Source organism: Capra hircus, chromosome 11, assembly GCF_001704415.2.
Source record: "Capra hircus breed San Clemente chromosome 11, ASM170441v1, whole genome shotgun sequence".
Classification (NCBI taxonomy): domain Eukaryota; kingdom Metazoa; phylum Chordata; class Mammalia; order Artiodactyla; family Bovidae; genus Capra; species Capra hircus.
In genome coordinates, this window is record NC_030818.1 from 31,868,980 (window position 1) to 31,896,420 (window position 27,441).

Here is a 27,441-nt window from a genome sequence, read left to right on the forward strand (position 1 = left end):
AAACTCTGCATTCAAATGGGTATATTTTTCCTATTCTCCTTTGCTTTTGGCTTCTCTCCTTTTCACAGCTATTTGTAAGGCCTCCTCAGACAGCTATTTTTCTCTTTTGCATTTCTTTTTCTTGGGTTTGGTCTTGCTCCCTGTGTCCTGTACAATGTCATGAACCTCCATCCATAGTTTATCAGGCACTCTATCAGATCTAGTCCCTTATATCTATTTCTCACTTCCACTGTATAATCATTAGGGATTTGATTTAGGTCATACCTGAATGGTCTAGTGGTTTTCCCTACTTTCTGCAATTTCAGTCTGAATTTGGCAATAAGGTGTTCATGATCTGAGCCACAGTCAGCTCCTAGTCATTTTTACTGACTGTATAGAGCTTATAGACTATATTTCTTCAATATAGACTGTTAGTGTATAGGTACATCATCGACTATGACCCTGTCATATGAAGGATATAGCAAGAGTTTCACTATATACTGATAATGAAAATTCAGCTTTTAAGCTTTAAGGAAAAAAGAATTGTAAGAGATCATCAATATTAAGAAATAATAAAATACACCAATGATTAAAAAAATGGAACTTGAGCTATATATTTCAGATCCGGAGGAGTAGATAAAGGTCATAAAACTCCATTATGCTCAACATATATCACTCTGGTACACTAAATTATTAGATCTCCTGCCTTAAATAATCCTTTTCAAAAACTAATGAAAAGATGTATTTACTGAACTGTTTCTCACTTAAGAGTCTTTGACCAGTCAGTCTTTCTTACCAGAAATCAATCAATTTTAAATTTCTGTCTCCATCCCACTGAAGAAAAAGAGTTGCCTAAAATGATCTCATTAAACCATAGTCCTGTACTGCATCTTAATAGATGTGAAAGTTATTATAATTCTAGGCTAGCCTTGAAAATGGTTTCAGATTTATAAGGGAAGATTTAACTTTTCCAGTACCTAGTTTCATTAATACTGTGAAAAGAAAATTGGAATTGCTGGTTCCTGTGGTGTTTGTGAATTGAGATTAGCAGCTTTTCCCCCAAAACTGAAAAAAGAAAAATATAACTTTCTTTCATTCTTGTATTTCAATACAACACATGCCAAAAAAAAAAAAAAAACCGCAGTGATCATGTAAAGACTCATACAAATTCATGTTTAAATGCCACAGCTGCAGAAAGCAGGTAGGCGGCGATTTATACAATCAATATGCACTAATTTCAACTCATCCTGTGGTTTCTTGAGAGGTGGTGCTAGATATTTCAAATCCCTCCCAGTTTCATCTTCCCTACCATCAGCTCCATCCACGCCCTGCACATTTTCATGTCTACTACTGCGGGTCAGACTGCTTGAGGGAGGTCACGTCTAGTATATCTCAATCCCTACTCAATCAATTAGAGATTCAGAAAGAACTTGGAAATCAATAAAACCTTACCACCTGCCTGGCTGCTGGGACTAAACATTGCCTCAACTACTTTCAAAACCACCAAAGCAAAGCATGTGTTTGAAGGGAAATCCACTGATGTGGGATTGAGATGATGACTATCTTCAGCAGACTTCTAGGCACTGCGTGAGAAGCAATGTGAGCCACAGAAAAATGTGTTTTGTGCCTGGAGAATAGGGAGCACCTCCTAGGGCCACTGTTACCTCAAACGGCACCACACAGAATAGAAAAAGCAATGGACAATCACATCATATGTGACTTTGGTGACCCCGAAAATAAACGGAGGAGCACACATTCTCCCTCATCTCTAGGGGAGCCAGGAGACCATGCATGTGTGTCCACAGCCTGATCATCTGCAAGCTTCATAGACTTTTTGCATGGTCATTGTACCCATAAATTCTTACTAGAATCCTTGAAATTGTCACGGTATTTACTAAAGTACCACTGTTCTAACAGCTCTTCAGGGTCTGCCTACAGCTACATGTTCAAGTTTGTCTTCCATTTCTCTCAAAGACAGTAACAGTCATAATTTTATTGCTGTCTCCGAATCCCCATACACCAATAAAAGTTTTATTGTCATGCCTGGCTCATATGACCTTTCTTTTCTAGCTTGGCTGAGCATTACTTATTTCTCAGACTTAGCTTAAATGCTTCATCGTTTATGGTGTTCTCTCTATGAATATTCACTCCTGCTGTCGACCAGTTTTTGATGAGCTATTGTTATGTTCCAGGGACTATACTAAGTCCCAAGGGAAGAGGTTTTAACCAAACACACTTGATGCCTTCCCTCATGGACCCTGAAATATAATGAGGGAAAGATTTCCACAACAACAACAAAAAAATCACACAATTAGGCTGAAAGCAATAACTGAAATGTGTGACAAAGGAACATGACAAGCACCATGCAGGGGCAGAGCAGGGGCTTCTGATTTAGACTGGGGAGTCACGCAGACTTTCTGAGGCTGTAATATACATGTTGAGACCCGGAAAATCAGTGGAGAGTAGTTCAGTAAAAAGTGGGCAGAAGATTCTTCTAATCCTAAGGAAACCTATATGGAATGACTTTGGGGAAGAAAGGAGTTTGCTTTTCAGGAACTAAACTAATGCCAGACGGGAGGGGGCATACTGACTTTCAGGGGAAAGTGAGAAGAAATTTGAAGGCGGACATGGAACTTCCACAGATCATAGTCCTAGGAATGAAGCCATGCATCAAAGATCATCACACTTGACTGCATAAACAATAATAATTTTATGTGGAAAAAGGTGTCATTAATGAAGTGAAACTGCAGATCAGAAAGGAGAAATATCTGCAGTACATATGACAGGCCAAGAGTTAACACCTCTAAAACATAAAACCAAGTGCTATGAACAAAAGCAAAAACCCACTGGAAGAATGGGCAAAAATAGAGACATGCAAGTGGAGAACAGAAGATCCAAATGGTTGATAAATGTAGGACAGGATGCCCAATTTCACTAGAAGGCAAGTCAAAATAAAATAAGGAGGTATTTTTTTCCCCAACAAACTTGGAAGAATAAAGTGAATTAAGGTGATAATTTGGTTAGAACATTTGCTTGGGAAATAGACAATTGTGCTGGTGAGAATATGAATTTCTCAATTTTTAGAAAGTAATCTAACATCTATTACAATTTAAAAAAGATTAAATTGCAGCTGGCTGATGGGTGGATGTGAGTTCATTATACCGTTCTTTCTAATTTAGTTTATGTTTGAAATATAAAATAGTAATGTTAAAAAATACACAAATATTTTCATGAAGCAGCCTCAGTTTTGAGAATATAGTCTAAAGAATTAAATACACCAGCATGCATATAAATAAAATGCAGGATGTTTGCTGATCATGTTGTGTGGAAAAAAAGAGAAAAGGACAGTTTAAAAGCTCATTAACAGAGCTGTGATTGAGTAAGTTATTCCAATTTTTTATTGGACACTCATAATTATGGCATACATATACCCTAGAATTTTAACAGAGTTAAAAATAGGAATTGGAGAAAAATCTGTTGAACTGAAAGTGAAGTGAAGTGAAGTCCAACTCAGTTGTGTCCAACTCTTTGCGACCCCGTGGACTGTAGCCCACCAGGCTCCTCTGTCCATGGGATTCTCCCGGCAAGAATACTAGAGTGGGTTGCCATTTTCTTCTCCAGGGGATCTTCCCACCCAGGGATCGAACCCAGGTCTCCCGCATTGCAGGCAGACACTTTAACCTCCGAGTCACCTAAAGAGGTTGAACTGAAAGATGTCCATAATAGATTAGGAAAGGAGAAAATTAAGCTTAATTCACAGAGTATGCTTCTAATTTTTATGTGACAAGAGAGAAAAACAACCCTCTATTCATGTTCATAGGAACATAGTGAAGGTGTAGGAAAGATTCATGCCAAGCTGTTATCAGTGGTTAATATATGGAGGTGGGAGAAAAGGGAAAAATAAAGTTAAATGGAAAAAAATAATTTAAAATTCCAAGAAATAAGTATTAAGTAACAATTTACTAGGCACTACATAAGACATTAATACCAAGGTACACAAAACAGCCTTGGGTTCCACATTCTTAGAACTTTCAGTATATTCAAAATAAAACAGAAAATGTAAGAAAACAAACAGAACAATTATAAATTAGAAAAATAACACAAGAAGGCACAAATACTGGGTACTAAGAAAGAAAAGAAAGAGGGTGGATATCAGCAAAGGGCTGTCCCAGTAGAAGTTGTTTGGGATGAACATTAATGGAGCTGGACCCAGGCCTCCCAGTGTGAACCCTGGAAAGCCATCAAGTATTTCTCAAGAAGAAAGACATGAGATAGAATAGCCTGAAGTTGGGAAAAAAAAAAAAAAGCACATAAATCAAGAAGACACATGGGAGAATTTGCTGAAAACCCAACTTGATCCTCATCTTCTCTCAACCATATACTACACCATCCACTTTAGTATGGATCCTTTATTACTGTGAAGTCTTACACTTCTATTGCTTTGTTAATTCTCTTCCATACCAGACTGCTAGTCTTTTGATAGTTTCCTGTGAGTCTGTTTCTCTTTCCCTCCACTTTCCTCCCTTCCAAACACTGAACGAAGGCTGAACGCACAAGATGCAAAATGTATGTTTTCTGACTGAATAGAGCAAGAGATTTTTCCAAGTTTATAAATTTCCAGGAGTGGACTGGGATGGATGTAATCAGTAAGAAACTGTGAGAGATCTTTGCTTTCAGAGCTTTGAGTAAAGATAGTAAACAAGTAGGAAAAACATTGATGATGATATTGCATACTTCTTTATAAAGTGCTTTTATCTCAATACTTTCCTAACACCCCTCTCCTATAATATCTCCGGTAAAAGAAGTAATGATAGTGTTTATTTAATTAAACCAGAAAACACTTCTCTGCTTAAGTGAGTTGGGGTTATTGTGCATTGATATAAGTATCATAGCTGTGTTTAGTTTTCCTAAGGCTTAGATGGTAAACAATTTGCCTGCAATGCGGAAGACCTGGGTTTGACCCCTGGATCAAGGAGATCCCCTCAAGAAGGGACTGGCAACCCTCTTCAGTATTCTTGCCTGGAGAATCCGATGGACAGTGGAGCCTGGCGGGCTGAAGTCCTTAGGGTCACAAAGAGCGGGACACGACTGAACGACTAACATTTTCACTTTCTTTCAAGCCTCCATATATAAGTTGCTTAAATTCCAGTGACTAAGTGCCAAGTTATTTGAAGTCAACCAGGTTAGTAGTCTTCGGTTTGATTTGTTTGGGTGCCTAATATTTATATTAACCTTATCTAATATCCACAGCACTACAAATAGTTGAGAGCTAATTTGGAGCTCTTTTCTCAAACTCAGCAAAGCAGCTTCAGAAGTTTCTAGGGTAATTTTTACTCCTGTGGCTATTAGAGTGAGACGGTTGAAAAGGGCCTCATCAGTCAGGCCAGGTCAAACTTTCCATGACTGTCAAGTAGAAGAAAAGCCATTTGGCAATAACTGAGAAAGTTGGTTTCAAAGCAAGGGAGCCTCGTGATTCTATGTCATATATTCTATGTGTTTTTCATCAAAAGGTACCACATTTCAGTAAATGCAAGAGGAGTTATATTTTGAAATAGTGATGATACTCTCCATTATTGATTTCAAGTCAACTAAACTCTTTGATAGCAAAATAGTTTCTTTCCCTGGAAGTTCATTGACTAAAACACCAAGAAATACAGGCATTGAGAAATCACCTTTCTTAAGACGTATTTAGTTTTTTGTTTTTTTTTTTAAACATATGGAAAATTGAACAGTCACTGTACATAAAACCAGGGGATTCATTCCAAGGAATCCTTAAGTCTGGAACCAGGAATCTGGGAGGAACCTGGCTTCTAGTAAGATGAAAATGGCACTATGATAATAGCTGCAGCAATGAGGAGTGTGTGTATGAGTGTGTATATGCACATATGTACGTGAATCTTACCGCATTCCTTCCAATGCTCTGACAGAAATTGCTGCAGTCACCTTTATTTTCTCATAATTTATAGGTAAAGTCAGGCTTCTGAGAACTCCAGAGAAGATTTCATAATACCTTGGGATGAATTTACTTAAATATATTAAATTATTATAAACCTCTTTGTTAATTTCCTCTCAAATGATGCACGGCTTTACCTTTAGTAGATAGAGTTTCCTGTGACTTAACAGTCAACTGATGCTCAATACGGGCTACTCTGCCTTCTGACTCACTGCGAGGTTGAAATCTTCTTTATTGTTCTATTTAGTTAGTAGCTGTTACCTCTATTGGATTATTATTATACGGCAGGCTCTGGGCTTTGCACTTTATCTAATTTATTCCTCATAGTGACTCTGTAGTTGCTATTACAACTTTACAGGAAAGGAAACTGAGTCTCAAGGTCATGCAATGTGTGCTTCACAAGTGACACGGTCAAAATCCAAATCCCAGTGTTTATCTGGCTGTTAAGAGTTTTATGCATTCAATGTGTCAGCACTTATGACTGCAGAACATTTGTCAGTATCCCCAATTTTTCCCTTTCTTGAAGAACTGAATCCTTTTAGGCCTCTCATCTAAGCAGTGTCCAGTTCTACCCCTACTGGCCACATTCACCCCAAATCTTGCCATCTATCTGTCCTTTGTGGTAAAAGGAATTTGCATTCCACAGAATCTTAGGAAAGCATAGTAAAGTGGAAAAATAATGTTTTTGTTTTTTTTTTTTTTAGATCTAGTCCAGGCACTTCCCCTAGTTTACAGAACAATTCTTTGAACTTCATTATCCTCTGCTCACATTTTTTTAATCCTCTGCTCACATTTTTTCATCAGAGATATAACAGTGATTCATTATTTATCTCCCAGGGTCACTCTGAGGATCCTACCAGGTAGATAAATGTGTGAGTGCTCTGAGGAAGATAAAGTGCATGTAAAAACAATGCTGGACTGATTATCTTCCCTGTGTCTTCCACACAAAAGGGACTGAATCAGCAGCCTTCCTAACAAGAGTTTTGTGATACATCCAGCATACCACGGTCAGTCAGCCATGGCAGTGTCCAGTTCCACCAGGAATGTTATCTCTGAGGAGGTCTCTATATTCATTCTTTCATGAATGGAGGCCCTGTGAATTCAGGTGGCAAAATGACCATTTATACCAAGGGACCTGTTGTTTCAGGCCATTAATTGTTAATTTGCATGTGGAGCTTGTTTCTGTTTATCTGCGAAACATTCTATCTTTATGGATCAGCACTCTCCAGCTCCCACAGTTGGAGTGAATTAAACTTCTCCCACTCTCAAAATTTTATTACAAGATTTTATGTTTCTAGGTATCAGGAAATCAATCACCTGAGACCACTCTTTGGTCATATCTGACAGAGAAGCTTATTATCATGGAAATAAGAACTGTTTTGATTAGGTTTTAGGGTTTCTTTCTAAAATGATTAGGTCATTTCTTCTTCCCTTCCCTGCTCTGGAATTCTATGTTGTACTCTGGATGAAATCCACAGCAGAATTCCTATAGCAGAGTTGTAGGCTGGGTTCTCAGAGCCCTGTGTCTTGCCAGGCTTTCTGGACAGCTTCTATGTAAGCACATGTCATTCTGGGTGATGGGGCAGTGTGCAGTTTTCCTGATTTAAAACTGGGCCTCCTCATTTTGGGTGATCATCTTTATATTCCTGTCATGAAACTACTGCTGTCTCAATTTTCTTTTGTTGGGAAAAGTCATATTCTTTTTGGCTGAAGTGCAATAGCTAAGGTGAAATATTAGACAGCTTCCCTACTGAGCCCATTAGAAGGAGGCATGTCAAGCCTAGAACTGGGGAATATGGAAGACAAGCTATCCATCATGGGGGGAAGGGTATGGTGGCTTTGCCAATTTAAGTCACTTTAGCCCAGAACATTTCTGAAGGTCTTAGGAGGCAGAGCTAGTCGATTATAATAGCATGGGGAAAGGTTAATCATTCCTTCTCTCTGAAACTCTGTGGGGCAGAGACCTGCATTCCACCCCCACCCAAATAAGAATAACAGATGATATGTGTCCTCTTGCCATTTTAGCAACTTACATACATCTAACTAAAGCACTGCTCTTGTCTTATTAGTTTCATAATGGCTACTGAGAAAAGTTTGATGTTGCTAGAATCCAGAAAGAGTTTATAAAGCTTTCTAGATGCTAAAGTGTTAATTATGAACACTTTTTACCCTTGCCTGTGGCTATAGATAGGTCTATTTCCATTTATAATATGGCTGACTCCTCAGTTAATTTTTTTGTACTACTAATAAAAACTAATTAATATTATCAAATTTTAGATGGCAACTCAATGTTAAGTGCTTTACATGCATTGTCTCTTTTACCAGCACAACGATATCATGAGTAATTAACATTATTCATGTCATTTTGCAGAAGTAAAAAGTCAAGTACACAGAGGTTCAACGTTTGGCTTCTGATTACACAGCAAGTGGGTGAAGTGGGATGTGAATTCAGTTTAATTTCCAAAGAGTGGTAGATATGGTAATATTACTATGTTATATTATGTAACATATATGTACACATATGTACACATCTGTGTACCACATATTACTACTACTTTACTAATTTTTTTAAAATTAAACAATGGCTTCTGCCTGTACTGGCATCTTTAAACCTGGGCATTGAATAAAGTATTCTTGTTTTTCTTATTTTATTCCCAATGCCAGGCTTCTTAAAATACCGAGGATGAGTGAGGAGCTACTAATGACGAAAGTGATCTAACCAACAAGTCAACTGACATGAGATGAGACCCGAAGACTAAAGCCTGCCATAGTATCTGCTGCGCTTTGGAGCACGTGAACCAACAAAGACAGCATATGGGCTCTTCATGCGAGCAGCATGCCCTATAGAGAAGTATTCAGACTATGTCACCTTTCCTCTGTTGCCATTGGAGTAAGTGTAATTAATACATACGAAGAAAACTCCACAGGAAAACAATTTCATTATCAAAGCTGGTATTGGACACAGATGACAAGAAAATGTGGTTTCATTCTTCTTGCATTTCATGTTTCCTTTAGAGGCAGACTTAGCCTATAAATTTGGCTCCCTGGTGGCTCGGAGAGTAAAGAATCTGCCTGTGATGTACGAGATCCGGGTTCACTGGGAAGGTCACCTGGAGAAGGGAATGGCTACCTACTCCAGTATTCTTGGCTGGAGAATTCCATGGACAGAAGACCTTGGGTGGTGGGGGGTGGGGGGGTGGGAGGGAGGTGGAAGGGGTGGTGTGGCACAAAGAGTTGGACAAGACTGAGCAACTAACACTTTCACTACCTTATATTTTCCTAAACCTACGCTGCATTTCTCCTTTTACAATATTGAGGACCCATTTTAAAGCACAGAACTCCATCTCATTGTCTCCTTCTAAAGGTCAACAGGACAAGTCACACTTTAGAAAGGCGTGTGGTATTTTGAGCCTTTCTAAAAAGGACTTTAAAAATGTTATTAATGTTTAAAGGCTGGGTATATATATATATTAATATGAAGGCTGCCTAGAAATTTATTTTATATACATGAGTAGATTCTTCTTTTATTTATTGTAGGACAGTTCTATATTAACAATCATGTACTTTTGGCAGACTTTCAAGTAAACGCTTAATCTAACTCAGTAAACTCACTTATTTGCTAGGTAATTACTGTAAGCAACCAATCACAATTAGTTTACATGTGTGAACTGAACTCATTCTAACAGCAAAAGGAACTGTGCCCATTTCCTATCCAGATCAAATCTGTCTGCCTTGCAAAGAGCCTCCCTCAAGGTAGAAATAATGCATCTCCTGGCACAAAAACAGCGCCAGTAAAGCAGGCCTTCCACTCACCACTGGGCTTATCATAATCATGCTACCGTCTTAGTACTTGCCAGGTTCTCTGCTAAACACTGTGTGTGCATCTTTCAATCTATCACCCCATTTCCCCCATTTTACACAAAAGGATGAGACCGCTGGATGGCATCCCGGACTCGATGGACGTGAGTCTAAGTGAACCTCGGGAGATGGTGGTGGACAGGGAGGCCTGGCGCGCTGCGATTCATGGGGTCGCAAAGAGTCGGACACGACTGAGCGACTGAACTGACCTGAACTGAACTGAACTGAACACAAAAGGAAATTGAGCCCCAAGACCAGGAAGAGCTGCAACCCAAACTAGTTCTGCAACTCAAATTGTGACTCCAAGGTTACAATCATAAGTAACACTCCCTTCCCTTGTTATTTTGTTTTCTAGTGATCTCCTGGTAGGAACTAATTGTGGTAAATGAAACAGGTTGTCTTAAAGGGAGAATCGCCTTCTCTAAACAAGACCTTAATCTTCCCCACCGCTTGGCCAAACTTCAGACAGCTCTCGTCCTGTCTCTAGGGCCCTGGCCTCCTTTTTCTTAGAGCATTTACTTCATAAAACTTGTAATTCCAAATTTTTTCTCTGTTCCTTTGATGTGTAAATATTTTTAAAACTTCGTTTCAGTGTTACCACCCAGGATTATTTTTCTCCAGGACCTAGGAGCCCTCATTTTGAAACCTAGCTTTCAAGGAAGGACAGCTCTCCTTCCAATTTCTGTGGGGAAAATAGGATCCTACCTTGAGGCAGTGCACTTTGCTCCAACTCATAAAACAACCTTCAGCCTTGAAGTTATTCAAAGAAGAGGGTTTAGTGTTCCTTTGGGTGAAACCGATTAGCCAACACAGAAGGTCTATGGACTATGAGCCCTTCACTCCAGCCCTTAAAAACTCTCCAGTTTTCTTTTTTTCTTTTTTTCATATTGAATTGAGCTCAGATCGAATTCCGGGCTCCTTCTCTACAATTGTCTTGAATAGGTCTCCCTTGCCTGTTTAACTCTGTTCAAGATAATTCTGTTTTGTTATTACTGCTCTCAGAAAAATAGTGGGAAAAGTGCAGATGATGTCTGATGATGTTCTTCCATTTTAACTACACAGCAATTCATTTTTATTCCAGTTTTCTGGAGAATTAAATTTATATGGAAAAAAGCAGTTCTTCCACCAAGGCGTCATGCACTGAAAGCCACCTAGCCCATCAGGGCCCAAGCTCCAGCTGTCCTGTCCTGTACCCATGTGATCAGCTGGGTCCTCACTACTGACTCTGGTGTGACTCTTCAAGAGAGCTACTCTAGATGTTTCCAAAAATGGAGCACTCATCACTGCTGTTTTGCTGGCTACAGCTCAAAATTCCCCATTTTAACAGCAATGTGTTGGCTATTACAGGTTAATTAAACTCGCTTTTGAATAATTACATAATAAATACCCCAAATTTAAATGTACCACAAAATTATCTTCTAATCAACCTCTAAAAATATGATCTAATAATACATTCCTTTAAATGATTGTGATTACTTAGTTAATAAAAAGATGCACCTTGTGCAATATACATATCTTTATTCCTAATGTGGTTAATGGGATCAGTTCAATAGAAATCCTCTCATCTTTTCTCAAAATAGCACACTGGAACACCACATGAAATTGCTTAGTAATTGCAGCAAATTTAGCCTAATGAATAGTAATACATGTAAAGGACCTTTTGCCATCAAATTTAAAATTTATGCCAGCCATGGAAATTATTTAAATGAATATTTAAAAAATTAATCTTATATTTGTGAGGTACCTGAATTCTAAAAGAACAACTTTCTGCATTCCAAGAAATTAAAGTGCCACTTTTCTAAACTAGAGAGTGTCTTATTTCTCTTGTGTTACAAAAAAGTAACTTAATCTCTCTGAATCTCCTTAGCTATGAAAATACTTCAGTGTGGCCAAATCATAAAATAGGATATTGCTCATAAAGAACTAAGGACAATGATGAGCACAGAACAAATCTTTGCTAGACTGTTAGTTGCTACTGTTATCTATTATTACTCATTTATCCCCAAGTCTAATCAACCGATAGGCAACCAAAGTTTTTTAAAACATCTATTTATTTGGTTGTGCTGGGTCTAGTTCCAGCACTCAGGCTCTCTCACTGTGGCATGTGGGGTCTAGGTCTCCAGTCGGGCGTTGAACCCGGGTCCCCTGCACTGGGAACGTGGAGTCTTAGCCATTAGACCACGAGAGAAGTCCACAAACAGTATTTTTTCGAGGGGCTGTGCTCTCATCCCACTGGTTCAACTAATGTTTAAGAGATTGCCTCCCAAATGACAATCCTTTTCTTCTCCTATTACTACACTGATTTTTTAATTATTCAATAGAGCTTTTCTTTCTTTCCTTCGACAAAGGTTTAATTGATTTGAGAGTGGCCCCATATCCTATGAGCTACCCACTGCCCACATTCATACACAAAGAGAATAAACATATTATTTTAAGTATTCTATATCTAAGAGAAAATTTTCCTCTCTAAATAGGACTTCCAGGAAACGAACCTGATAATGTCCTCTTTGTAACTAATGACAAACCAGTTTTCATCAGGACGTCCTCATAGCAAAGAAGATCATTATCTTCATTGAGGTCTCAGATATCAAACAAAAATCACCATTTCCAATTTCTTCAGGAGTTATGAGTAAAAAGAATCTATTTGGAAGAAGTCCTCAAACTTAAGATGTGACATGAGTAAGGGTCACTGTGGAACTTCAGTGGTTGATCATGTCGTTATTTATCAGTTTATTAATAAGCCAAAGTAATCTGTTTCATAAAAACTGTGTTTAGTCAAACGTCTTGGAAAACATGTATATTTATATAATACATATATTAATAACAGCAAACATGCATATTGTACATATCATGAGCAAGGCGTTGTTCTATCACAAGCTATCCAAGTATTAATTCACTTACTCTAACAACCATATCTCTAGGATGAAGGGAAAGCACAGAAGGAGCAAGTGCTTTTGACAAAAATATGAAGGAAAAGTCAGCCACTTCTCACACGTCCAGACAGCTGAAATCAGGCATTTTAGGGCAACGGTGGGCTGCAACCTAGTTACCAATGGCTGCGTCAGAGTTCTACCTGTCGACTAAGAGTTGGGGTTCAATTAGACGTGCTGGATTGAACAGCCACCCTCTCATATTATAAAACACTCTTTATAACAATGTGAAATTGTCATCTGATGCTAACCAAACCAGACAGTGTGGCTGGAATCAAGTATAATTGAGTTCCATGTGTTCCCACATAGGGGGTTGCTCCTGATCTAGTTTCAACATGTACAGTTCCCATCAGGAGGCCTTAGTGGTTTCATCAGTTGCCCACCAATTTTCAGCCAGGAAAAGTAACAGCTTTACGTAAAAGGGAAAAAAGTAGCTTGAATATTCTTTTTTATATAACTGAATTGGGCAAAAGAAAAGCCAGCATTTATGCTCTAGCTTATGCTGGGCATTGCAGTAGGTATCTTATATATATGCTATGCTATGTCACTTCAGTCATGTCCAACTCTTTGTGACACCATGACCTATAGCCCACTAGGCTCCTCTGTCCAGTATGTTAGTTTTAATTCTTGCAACAAACTGAAAAACAGGTGTTATTTTAATGTCAAAAATAAAGATCCTGTTCCTTATAAAGAATAGCTGAAAAACGGGTAAAATGAATGTAGTCCTTTTGTAGAATGGAACTGAAGGTGCAGACTTTCTATTTTTTTTTCCCCAGAGCTTAACACAACAGTGAGTGCACAATAATTCTCAACACTCTTTGGTCAGTGGTGAGACTGACAATCTACCAAATAAATATTCAACCTCCTTCTTCATTAAGAGATCTGGGTGGAAGTGCATGGTATTCAAATTTATCAAGCATTTCATAAAAGGTGTTAATTGACTTGCATTCAAGATGATGCCAGATTGTTCCTGTTCACTTCATTAATGCCTTAGTGAGTACTCAGTAGCTTTAGGACGATACCTAAATGATAAGCATAGCACATTTTCAGAGAAGAAGAAGGCATTTGGGGGAGAGTTTTGGGCAAGGTGATTAGAGAAATTTCATATGTAAATATTCAGGAAGACTGAAAGACATTGGTATGAAATATACAGAACATTTGGGTAATCTACCTATAAAAGTAAATATGGATCTTTTTACAAAAATATTTGTCTTCACTTGCTTAAGGAGTAGCAGAAGTGCATAGCAGGTATGCTGCTGCTGGACGTGGGTGCTCAGTTGTGCCCACCTCTTTGCGATGCCATGGACTGTAGCCCACCAGGCTTCCCTGTCCATGGAATTTTCCAGGAAAGAGCGCTGGAGTGGGGTGCCATTTCCTCCTCCAGGGGGTCTTCCCAACCCAGGGACTGAACCTGCCTCTCTTGCTTAGCAAGTATATCCAATTCTAAATATTTAACACAAGATACTACTTTCCTAAACAAACAGTTTCCCCAAATAAAACCTGCTGATATCTGACATAATTTTTATTGAAGTATATCTAACAGTATCCAAAGTCTAATAATATCAGCAACTGCAATTTTTTATTATGTTGTTTTATTTTGTGTTCAAGACACAAAGCAAGTAAGGAAAAGCTATTTAAGAGATCAGAGGAAGGCTATCCTAGCAGTAAACAATATTTAAAGAGGATAACAAAAAACAACTCTTCAATTAAAAACAAACAGTTGGAAAATAGGAAAAAAATCATATGAACTAAGAATTTCACCAGAAGCTGTCATACAAACAGAGCCAATTATGCCAAAAGAGCAACATTGCATGAATTATTAAAGATGGTCTTAAAAAAATTACAGGGAACTGGATAGCAGAATGCAGTGGAGAAAAGAGATCTCACAGAATGTAACATAGAAAGAGAAACCACACATGGACTATACTCTCAAGACACCATCTAGGGGAGGTAAGATCACAAGAAAAGCCTATGCTGGAAGGTGCCATGAAACAACAGACTCTGGTTTAAGCCTTGAGAAGAACTGATGGATTGGAAACTAGGGAATAAGGAAAGAAACACTGAGGCAGGAGGGCAAGCAAAACTAGATTTGGTACAAGAGTATCGTAGCTGTCATCAGATGGGGTCAGTTCCTACTGTGTCTTGAACATCCGGCAGCAGATTTCCAGGCTGTGGAACAAAATCAAAATTCATGCAACAAATCTTGCATAGAACAACACACAGGGGTTTCCTGCTCAAGCAGCTTTTCTTACGTGGTGAAGAGTCTCACTATATGCTAATGAACAAGTAATGAACAGAAACATAAATGCTACTGTTTCAGATAAGAGAGAAATTAGTAAAGAAAAGAGAAGCAGAAAAAATATCTGGAGTATGTTATTAACAAGCTGCTCCTTGCTTTTGGTGTTATAATATTTAACAAAGCCCAGTGAATAAAAAAGAAGAGGAAGATGACAAAATGGTTTAAAAAAAAAAAAAGAAGTGGTGATAATCTCTCTCTTTCTGCATGCCCACCATTCTCTTCTTAGAGCCAGAGACCTAGACAAAGGGAAAGACAGAAAACTAGTCTATAAGGAAAGGTTAGTAAGACCTAGGAGCAATGGCTAGAAGAACGGATCATTTAACTATGCTCAAGAAGGGGGGAAAAAAAAAGTGACCATTTAAAATGTAATTAGACTTCTTACACTGAAGTTACTAGGTACTCAAGGTGAGGATTCTATATAAAGAAAATATTAGCCTCCACTCAGACAGCAAAAGAAGGATTCGGCCCAGAGGAAAAGCAGCAAGTACTGTAATTAGTAAGAACCTAGACTGTTTTCAACATTATGTTGAGACACACACATATCAATGTATAACAAACATCAGACTTGGTTTTATGAATGATCCATGCTGGAAGATCTTGGAGAAGATACAAAAAAAGACAGTCATGGTGAGGAACATGAAAATAAGAGAAATGGGGAAAAAAGACATTTGTGGGAGGGATAAGGCACAGAGGTGGACTGACATAATGGACAAAAAAGCACTAGCTTTTCCTTTTTGACTAACATAGAATGAGAATTAAAAAAAGAGGGGGCCCAGAACAGTATCAGGAAAGGACCACGTCTGTCTAGACAACTAAAAGGGAATCAGGTCACATTCTAATAACTGTATATGAAAAATGTTCTGGAGGCTGAGAATTTCGATATGTGGGATGGAGGTGAGAAAAAGAAAGATGGGAAGACAGCCAGGATGGACCTTCAAGACCTTTTCCTGCTGAGAGATGACAGCTGAGCTTCTGTTCCTCATGGGCACTCAGGAGCTGCTCTAAGTGCTGACAGTCAGTAGTCATAGCCAGTGGTGCAGGGAAGTGGTATTCAAAAGGAGGTAAAACATGTGTTTCATGAATCATTTTTTACTGAAATATCAGAATGAGTAGATAAAAATGATATTCTTCAGAAGAATTACACATTAATTTTTTCATTATGATATGAAGTTCTCCTGGGGTAACAGGTGACATCTACAGAAGTCATGAATTATCCCATAGTGGTAAGTCCATACCCACCTCAATGATTCGAACCCTAAACAAGACAATTAACTGAATTTTAAGAAACTGCTTACAAAGGAAACTAATGGAAATTACCCTAATCCTTGGTATTATGAGTATGTAGATGAAACTCAGGCTATGATTCATTCATTTTCAGGGTCTACAGCTACCACTTGATGGTACAAGGCTGTAGGTAAACAGCAGTTGCTTAGTCGCTAAGTCATGTTTAACTCTTTTGTGACCCCATGGACTGCAGCCTGCCAGGCTTCTCTGTCCATGGGACTTCCCAGACAAGAATACTGGAGTGGGTAGCCATTCCCTTCTGGGATCTTCTCAACCCAGGGATCCTGCATTAGCAGGCAAATTCTTTACCACTGAGCCACCAGGGAAGCCGTATTTATGTATTAATCATATTTTATCACAAAGAAGGAGGGTAAATTATGTATCACCTAGAGTTAAAACACATCAACTTGAATTTTAGGGAGACATGGGAAGACTCAAACATGTCTCTATTAAATGAATCAAAGACTGTACCTGTACTGCCATAATACTCTTACTTTTAAAATTCAGAAATATATCACTTAAAATAATTTGCTGGCAGAATGAGAGGTGAAGACTTTTTGTCAGTAGAAAGGTCAAATAATTTTCCACAATGCAATGCAATTTTTAAGCTTTACAGTTTTACTATAGGTGACCTAAGGGAGATCCCCTTAAATAATTATATTGAAAATTACATTGTGAGCTAATAGAATGGGAACAATGAGGTATGAGCCTTGTGTGCTGTCCTCTACTGCTTTTTCTGAAATACATAATCTTGGTGGGTTTTGTTTTAAAACCTTTTTTTCCCCAATAAATGTAGGGAACTCTATCCATATAAAAACTATAAACTAAGGACTTCTAGATATAAGTGTAAGATATATATTTTTTTAAGGACTATAGCATGCAACAAAGATTTACAGTTGAGCCAAAGAAAGTAAGAAAAAAGTCGACTAACCTAACCCACCTGAGCTCGGCTCACAGGGGTCAATGTCCTCATCGTCACTGGGACATTCTGCTGAGGCCACAAGGATGTCATCTGTGGTCTGTAAAAGAATCACATTCAGTAGATTACTTTAACGGGACCTAACAGATCTTTTCATCTTTGTCTTGTGGACTAAACACCATTTGCATTTACCTGACAGATTGAGAAACCAAATTCAATATTTCCCTTCCCAAGGACACAGAGCTTACACTCTTCAACATATCTTAGGTTCCTCATGGAAGAATTGGCAATATTTGTGAAACCTTGATTCTAGCTTACTTTTCATGAGGATAGGTGGCAGCCAACTTGTAGATACCTATCCATTTAACTGCACGGTGAAGCTGCACATAGGAGAAGACAGCGGTTTAAAAAACAGCCTGGCAGAAACAGATGATCTGAAATTTATTACAGCCCTGGAGTGCTACAAGGTATGCATCAGTGGGCTTTATGTCATGCTTGTGCTCGGCTTCCTAAAAGCAGAACAGCTATAACCTTTTATATTCATGACCAACTAGAATTCAATGTATCTTTGAGATATAGCCTGTCTTTATTAGGAAACGCAGATTAAGCAGAGAATATTTTTTCACTGATGCAAAAAGGGAAGCAAATACAGTTCATGGAAGGTATTTTTAAACATTTTTGTTGAGCTTTCACACTCAATTCTAATCTTTGTAATATTCAAAAATCAGGCATTATTTCCCCATTGTCTTTGCCACCATTAAAGTTTCAGAATAAATGACGTAAAATAAATGCTGTAAAATGGTATTTTACAGCAAACAGGATAGAGGTGACAGTTTTCTTTGTGACATTTTAGTTGCTTCATTGCACTTACAGCAAAGAAGATAACCATCAGTGTAATAAAAAGCAGAGTGTGTAAATCCTAGCAGTTAGTCACATAATCAACATATTTACAAGCATTAAAGGCTATTCTTTACTGTCACTTATAAGCAGCAGTAAACTCAGCATAGATATTTCATAGAAACTGAAGGTTTGCATCATATTTGGCTAAAGCTAAGGCAACACAGAGAGAACTGAAGGTACAAGAAGGAAAATATCTCATTACATTTGTTAAGGATTAAGAGATTATAACTGTTTAGACAACACTCAGAACTGCAATATTGATGAAATCCTTATTGAAAAGTAGAATTATAATAGGAGTCTTAAAGGAAAGAAAAAATAAGAAATATGATAAAGTATATTTTTATTAAGGGAGTATCTAATAGAGGGTAAAGAGTGCTATGCTTAGTGACATTAGTCACTCAGTAATGTCCGACTCTTTGTGCCCCCATGGACTGTAGCCATGGAATTCCCATGGAATTTTCCAGGCAAGAATGCTGGAGTGGGTTGCCATTCCCTCCTCCAGGGGATCTTCCCAACCCAGGGATCAAACCCAGGTCTCCAGTACTGCAGGCAGATTCTTTACCCTCTGAGCCATCAGGGAAGCCCAATAGAGGGTAAAGTATAAATATATAAATATTAAGAGAACAGTGTCACTTTGAAAAATGGAGACAAGGGATGATGTATATTTGTGACAAAAATTAGGCTCAAAATGTTTCAAGTACAAGGTCTTTAATTAAGAATAAGGAATTTGTTCAGAAGTTAGTGCTTCACAATATAACTTTATATAGTATTTTTAATAGTATTTTGAGATGGTTTCACATTATTCTTCTTTTAACTCCTTTTGGCAATTAAGTTTGGAGACCAAATTCATTTATTTCGTTGCTGTCATATTAAAAGAAGAAGTTCAAATGCTGATTTTCATGGAATTGTAACTTTTAATGCCAGTGATAGCCACCAGCAATTGGTGTGATAGTCACGTAGGTATCTTTCATTAAAGTGAGCTTTAAAAGGCAAGAACACATCCTTCTTTTGGCACGAGCACGTCTCTCAGGATAACATCCAAACTGACTTGATAATAACAAGTTATTGGATTAAGAGGTCTGCCAGGTCAATTGTTCCAATTCGCCCCGGAACTGATAATCTGCTTTTCAAACGCCAACTTCGAGTGGAAAGCTACTCTTCTTTTTTTCTTTTTTTAAACCAAAGTGGATACTCTTTAACATTAATTTCAAGTTAGAAAAAAATTTCTCATTTTCCTTGAGGCATTTTAACTCTTTCGATGAAATCCAGAAAGGGACGTTGTTTTGTTCTTGGTTGGGGGAGTGGTGGAAGGAGCAGGATGTGGACAAATTCTTTAATGTAGTGTCTCGCATCCTGGCAGTGATGTGGTCCCCTCTCCCTTCCTCCATCTGGGAAGACACTTGGTAATGTCTGGAGACGTTTTAGTTGTATCAGCTGGGTGGAGGATGGGAGTAGGTGAGCTACTATTAGCATTCAATGAGTTGTCACCAGGGATGCTGCTAAAACTCTAAAATGTATGTGACCGTGCCCCCAGCAAAGAAAGATCTAACTCCAAAGTTTCCAACGTGCTAATAGTGCAGAAGTTGAGAACCTCTGCTCTAAAAACTCAAAAACTGTTCTGTTCCTTGTTTTTCTCATCTGAAAAAATTGGAGAGCACTGTCACTGCTGTTGTAAAGATGAACTTAGTACATGGAAAGTAACTAGAATAGGAGCACCTTGGAAATATTTACAGAAGCTGTGATAGTATCAACATTATTGTGTCACAAATGGAGCACTGATGTAATATTTTTTGCACATTATAACTTAATTTTAGATATTAAACTAGAAGTTGTACATGCGAATTATTCTCAACTTTACATCTCTTGTTAGTTTTTATACAAGAATAGAGTAGCTCTATTGGTACTTGGCTGAACTAAGTTTCCATCTTTTGCTTCCTAGATTTAAATTCTGAATTAAAAGTCAAACATAAGAAATAAATGATAAAGGTTTCTTCCTAAAAGAAATTCAAAGACAAGAAATGAGTAACTCAGTGTAGTGTTTCAGGCAAACTAAATTATTTAGGCTGCACAAGTTAAATTTTGCTTTAAAAGTCGACCTATTTTTTACATTCCACAGCCTTCTGGAACAATTCCACAGCCTCCTGGAACAATTCCACAGCAAACAGAAAGTGTCAGAATGTTCTCAGTGTTATCTTTCACAAATCACAGTACCTAAAATAACAAAAGATGTCATAGAATAAATAGTACCTCCTATAGCCCTTTACAGTAGGAAAAAAGTCACCATACAAATATCACCCTATTGTACAACTATATTTTAGTTTTTAGTGTACTTTCCCTGATATAAACAATACACTTTTTCCATATTTTTCTCTCAGAAATTAAAATCCAGCAACAGTCTTGTGAATAAAAGATCTCAAATCAATAGATGCCTTGATAGAAATCATCACTGTATGAAAAATCAGGAAGTGGCTTAAGTGTAGGGGGGGAAATCAAATTTCATTCCAAGGGCTGAATTAACTAAACACTTTTCTAGCCAAAGCTGTGTAATTTAAATTTAATTCACTGTGTTTGGAACGGTCTCCCTATGACATGCTGTTGAAGAGAGGTAGAAGAAACTCAAATATGTCACATTAATCAATTCTATTCTTCAATATACTTTTCCCTGATGTTTATAACCTTTTTCAGAAAAGAGACGACCTGCTGAAGAAGACAGAATAGTGATCAAGCAAAGGCACTGTCTTTTCATAACCATACATTTAGATAAGTGTCCCTAACTGTGCATTTAACCACTCAGACGTCAAAGTGCATGCTGGTCTCCCTTAATTCAGAGTGGTCTGGACATTTTCATGGCCAACGTCTGTGTTTGTTCAAAATGTCTGCTAAAACTATTTTATGTTTCTTTATCTTTAGGGGAAAAATGACTTGTACACAATTCAAGAATTAAAGGCACATGAAACTTAATTCACATGTTTTATGGATCAGTACCAACCTGGTATAGGGGAGGAAAATGTACTCAGAATGGGAGGGAAAGGAAGTTTTTAATGTATAGTAAGACATTAGAAAAATCAGGAGGTGGCTGATTTTTAGTTTATTTTACATACTAAATCAACATTAATTTATTTAATGTTCAGAGTTATTAGGTAGTGACCATTCAGTGGATTACAAAGTAGAGAAACACTGATGTATTTTTGTTCTGCAGAGAGACTTTTTGCCTATCACCACATTTAATGACAGAATTTGTGGCATATTTACTTTCTGAATATAGCACAATTGCATATCTGTGTGGTAAGAAGATATGATGAGAGAATGGATAAACTTAGTCTGTAATATTATATCCTTGCTCAGAATAGCATTGCTAGACTTTATCCCTCGTGGTAAACAGTTTTGCTGAAGACTGAAACATTCTAATGGAAACACCTACAAGCAAACTCTACCAGGACAAATCTGCTTTGTAAGGAAAGGAGCACACTTAGACTGTGCAAAGACGTCCACTATGAATTTGATACCCACAAAGAAATTCTTGATTTACTCTAAAATTTCAATTGAAACTTTATTTCTAAACAGCAACAGTATGGGAGTTCCCTGCTGGTTCAGTGGCTAAGACTCCGTGCTCCCAACGCAGGAGGCATGTTTATGGTTTTGATCCCTGGTCAGGGAACTAAGATCCCACATGCCAAGCAGTGTGCAGCCAGGAGAGGGGAAAAAACAAAACACAGCAGCAGTCTATTCAGCTATACATCCAAATACGACATAAAATATAGTTGTCTTGAGCAACGGTGCTCCCTCATTGTAACAGTATTTGGTCTAGTTTCTCACGGCTGTGATGGACGCTTAGACTAAGCTGACTGAGACAACTGATTGAGTACAGTGCCACCTAACATGTGATGTATTTGACTAATTGATGGACACTTGTTCTGGCTGATACTTCTGTTTACATGAAGCTGCTCACGAAGGAAGAGAATATTCATATCTGCCTTTCAGCACTGAATCTGACAGTTTTCCCTATCAGATTTATGACTAGGTGAACTTTCCAGAAAAAAATTTAAAAAAGCCAGGATTCACAACTAGCGACACAAACTCCTCAAACTAGTCTGAACCACTGCACTGATAATCTACATAGCAAGAAGTTTTAGGTAGGGGAAGTTAGAGTTTTCACCAAAGGGGAAAAAGTACAAATAAAATAAAACAAAAACAAAAAACCCCAATTGTAAGACATATATAGAATTCCCAGACAATATGATCAAATCAAACCGCTAAAGAAATATATCATATTGGTAATTTTAGTTAATCCTATTTAAAATGTAGGACTTTAGAAACTTTGCATATTCCATCATTTCAGCCAAGCTTTGGTTCTTATTTTTCATTTGTTTCTTTGAGTAGCAGATGCCACATAAAGATATCAATCCCATGCTCAGTAATCTAATAAAAATAATAATAATAACCTGAGATCCAATACATGAAGGATCCATTTAGCTCCAGCACATGAGTAACAAAGAACATGAAGATCAATTGCTTGCTAAGCCGCGTCAGTTGTGTCCAACTCTGTGCGACCCCATAGATGGCAGCCCACCAGGCTCCCCCGTCCCTGTGATTCTCCCGGCAAAAACACTGGAGTGGGTTGCCATTTCCTTCTCCAATGCATGAAAGTGAAAAGTGAAAGTGAAGTCGTTCAGTCATATCTGACTCAGTGACCCCATGGACTGTAGCCTACCAGGCTCCTCTGTCCATGGGATTTTCCAGGCAAGAGTCCTGGAGTGGGGTGCCATTGCCTTCTCTGGAAGATCAATTAGTCACCAACAAATTAGTCACTCATCTGGGCACAGCATTTTTTGATGGGCACAAAATATGGTTACTACCTGAGACAGTTTAAGTTGTGATTCACAGCTGCAAATAATTGATTGTGCCTATTCCACTCTAAAGCATAGGAACAATTCACTCATTAATAGAAACAATAACAATCAAGCTAATTGCTTATTTTGATTGAAATGTAAGAGTGCCTCCATCTCAATTACTTCATTAAATATTTACCAACAACATGCTTATACAGAATGCAGGTGAAGGTACTATTACTCTGAGTGTTACAGTTAAGTGCCAAAAAAATACCCGTTTGTAGACTTATTAACCCAATTTGAATGTTTGAACATTGGCATTCATGAATATTTAGGGAAAAACTGAAATATCCTTGAAAACAGCCAGCTTTCACATTTCTTTAATTTTTTTCCCTCAATTGATGCTTTAGGTTATTATAAAAAGTGACTATAAATCAGCTGTCTTCTTGGAAATGACAGACTTGAAAGTCATTCGAGTTTCTTCAGAATTTCTTGGCTGTTTAAAATGTATGCAATGGTTTCAGAACAGTGCAAACAAACTGGATAGAAAAACTTACCACATAAAGATATCACAAATGCCTTACTCATTCTAACATGCATTTTTATATGCATTTGATACTGGTCATCCTAACAGGAAAAACTCTAAAGGGGAAGACAGGGATGTGGAAAGAATGCCATAGAAAAATGAATTTATGAGAGAAAGAAATGAACTGAATCTCTGCTTACTGAAACAAAAAAATTATATCTTAGCAAAGTTATACAAAAGAGTGTTAGTTGCTCAGTTGTGTCTGACTCATTGTGATCACATGGACTGCAGCTGACAAGGCTCTTCTGTCTGTGGGATTCTCCAGGCAAGAATACTGGAGTGGATTGCCATGCCCTCCTCCAGGGGATCTTCCCAACCCAGGAACTGAACCTAGGTCTCCTGCATTGCAGGAGGATTCTTTACTCTCTGAGCCACCAGGGAAGTCCCTGCAAAATACAAACCTGGTATCAGGAAGTTTGAAATTAATCTTTTTTTTTGAAGAAAATTTATCTTTCTTTGAGATACTGATGACCTCTATGCTCATTTCCATTTTAAGCCAAAGCAAGTAGGAGCACTAGCCAAAGGAAAAGTTAAAAGGAAAGTTTAAATTTTCAGAAAGGAATTGGAATAATCTATTCTCTTGGATCCCCATGAATTATAATTTGGGAGTGTAAGACCTCCAAAGAATGCTGGTAGTGGAGTGGAGATGCTAAAAGGGAAACTAGAATAAGCATGTGAGTGAACACAGTTCCTCTTGGTTTGTTTTGGTTTTGAACAAAGACCTTTCTGAAATGGATTTGGACATTTCCAAATTAAAGAAATAATTACAGATGTTTACAGTGTAAATCTATGCTTCTAGCTGTGTCAATGTGAATCTTTAGTCTAACTATTATGGCTGAATAGACTAATTAGTTACACAGGTTGAACTGAAAATCCTTACTGGTAATGAGGCCAAAACAGTTTATAATTGTAAAAGGCCTATGATGGATAGTTTCAACAACATGTCCCCCAAATCCAAGTTTCCCTTGTTGGCATTTAACATGCTAGCAAATGGAATCATGCTTTAGTCAAGGAGTTATCTATCTTCTTGGACTGAGTCAGACCCTAGTGATCATTAGTCCAAGTTCTTGATTTTACATATTAGGAAACTGAAGCTAGAAAACTAAGTCTCTTTGTTTGATCCCAATTATACTGCAAATGAATAGCAAGGCTATGAGATAATTCTGACTCCCAGTAGATTATGACTGACTGTCATTCCAGGTGATTTCTATCCTTCCGTTCATTACTCATCCAGTTATCTACTCATTTATCCATCCATCTCAAACCATTTTGTTTTTTAAAGGGTTTGATGTGATTAAAAAGATACAAAATGAAATAAATTTAAGGTAAATTAAAAGGTGGCAAAGGAAAGTATTGGATTTTACATAAGTAACCACTAAATGTATCATAAAGAAAGCCCACAGGAGTACTGGGAGACATCCACAGCTATTGCATCACTTGATATGGCAGTATATGCAGTGGCACTTAAAAAGGAATAAAATGAATTCTGGAGTTTACCTGTTGACTCCACTTACAAAAATTCAAATATTTATAGAACAGTATTTCTGAAGGAAATGGCAACCCACTCCAATGCTCTTGCCTGGAGAATCTCAGGGATGGAGGAGCCTGGTGGGCTGCCGTCTATGGGGTCACACACAGCAGGACACGACTGAAATGACTTAGCAGCAGCAGCACTGCTCTGAAATGGAGTAAACCCAGAAAGTCCTTTACTTGTGTTACTTTTCTTAACTTACTTTTTAAAAGACTTTAAACATCTGGACTCCCATCTCTGCATATAAATGCATAACTAAATTCTTCAAGACAGAAAGAAAATGTAGATTATTGAAACTTTTCCTATTTTTCCCCTTGACTTAGAACATTGCAGGCCACACTGGCTACAAAACTAACTCAATGGACTCTTTGTCTCTCTTCTCATTAATCCACTGATGAAAACTTTCAAAGTCTCTCTTATTAACTTCTGTTTTCACAACATCAGTGGTAATGAGATATTTATCTTTGTCTCTCTCACATAACCATCATTAGGGTTTTGTCAAATTATCTCATTATATCTTAGGAATAAATAAGTGGAAGTGACCATTTGTTAATAATACTGGTTGCTTCTCCAGTTGCAATCTAAATATGTATTCACTGAGCAGGATGGTCTCATTTACATCATACCCCTAGAACTGGAGGTTTGAAGTCAAGGTATAGAAGGAGCCACAGGCAGCTAGTCATCCAGAACACTTCTTCCCTGCAGGGCAGGACCATGAGAAAAGTTCCCTTGATAGAGCTTTAACTTGGAAATAAATGAGAACTTCCATCCCACACAATCCTTGAAGTATGCAACAGCAAGAAATAGGGATGTGGTTGGAAATAATGTTGATATAATTGACAGCTGGTTTTCTGATTTTTTTTTTTTTTTACCCATTTGTTGTATATCTGCAAGGTTCTATACCAATATCTTACCTAGTATTTGAGCAGCATCTCTATGAGCGCTTCTAGCAGAGGGATTAAGAGTACACGTGATCTGGCTTAACTGTTAAACTGTTATTGTGTTCATGAACTAAGAAGATGGAGTTCTTGCTGGTTATAGTTAAACTGGACCTCCAAGCTTCAAAATCTGACTATTTCACTCCTTGTGATGCGTACTTACTTTGGTTCCTTATATGTATTTGGAATACCTTACTGTTGAACCACTTCAGTTTACTTCGTTGCATGCTGATCAATAATATAAAATATATATAAAGTCTTGATCTGGGTTTTATAAGTAGTATTACCATCTTGAAAAGGTTTCTGTGTTTGCAACAGTACATAAGAATATGTACATTACATATGTAAATATATATGTGTATATGTATTATATATACATGTGGAAAACTGTATATACAATCATTAGTATATGACAAAATAACTTCTCCATCTCATAGGGGTATTATGAAGATCCATTTTGAAATGTGTGAAAGCACTTTATAAATATAGAAAGTTCTCTCAAGCAATGTTTATACGCTATTATTACAACTAATACAGAGTTATTTTTTCCCTCACATGACAATATGAAGAACTGTTCTAGGAGTGCTTAAGGAAGGCAGCCAAATATCCACTTAACTGAATATATTTCATTTTCATGTCATGAAATCCTTTTGTCCCCTCAGTTATTCGAATAAGATCTGTATCTCTCACTCCAAATGGCCCTTCATATAAAGGCTGCTAATTCTTGGGAAGATCCCTTTTATGTAGGGATGTGATTTACTTCAGCACTGCTTGCTGAGTACACACGTTTCAATCTCGCTGGTAACCTACAAGACGGGCAGTGCCAGCACACGTCCAGCTCTGTCATTTCTTCTTCTCCAGTCAGAGCTTTGAGAGTTACTGTACAGACGCAGGGCTACTGGAGTTCCCTTGAAACTCTGCTTCTCATTCACTTTTCTGGGACTTACAAGAGTGTGACAGTTGAGCTGACTCTGACTTATGCCCTATTATATCTAGAGCAAATCAATGAACAGAAAATAAGAAAAAGAGATCGCATAGCAATACTGCTAAATAAAGGAGAGGTAGAGAAACAGAGATAGAAGGAGAAGAAATGGGAGGGGAGCTGAGGGGAGAAGAAGAAGAGACTCATTCTAAGTGTGACTCTTGCATCCAATGCTTCTTGTTGTAATGGTTGTATCAGTATTTATAGTTGTCATGTTGCCCATGGGCACGTTCCCTAGATGGATTAAAAATATGAGGATGAACTCTTATAAGGCACTGAACAGTACTTTCTTAGTGCATTAGAACAGCAGAGGTATGTGCCTTTCCAAATTGTTTTTAAATCTGAAAGTTTTTGAACTGCCTAGCTATATGTTTTATCTTATTTCATATATTTCTGTGGGACAGGATTTTTTTCTATGATTATAGCCCTTGAACACCTGTTACATTTATCATG

The 27,441-nt window shown here is 37.7% G+C and overlaps 1 protein-coding gene across 19 annotated transcripts in view; it reads right to left on the reverse strand.

Moving 5' to 3' along the window:
* Window positions 1–27,441, reverse strand: part of NRXN1 (neurexin 1) — a 1,209,846-nt gene that overhangs the window by 12,837 nt on the left and 1,169,568 nt on the right. For 12 of the 19 annotated variants that reach the window (XM_018055223.1, XM_018055217.1, XM_018055213.1 and 9 more), the window contains one exon: window positions 17,235–17,322. In XM_018055223.1, the coding sequence (XP_017910712.1) occupies window positions 17,235–17,322 (88 nt within the window). The remainder of the gene's footprint in view (window positions 1–17,234; window positions 17,323–27,441) is intronic. The other 7 variants (XM_018055219.1, XM_018055231.1, XM_018055216.1 and 4 more) reach the window with 1 other exon arrangement.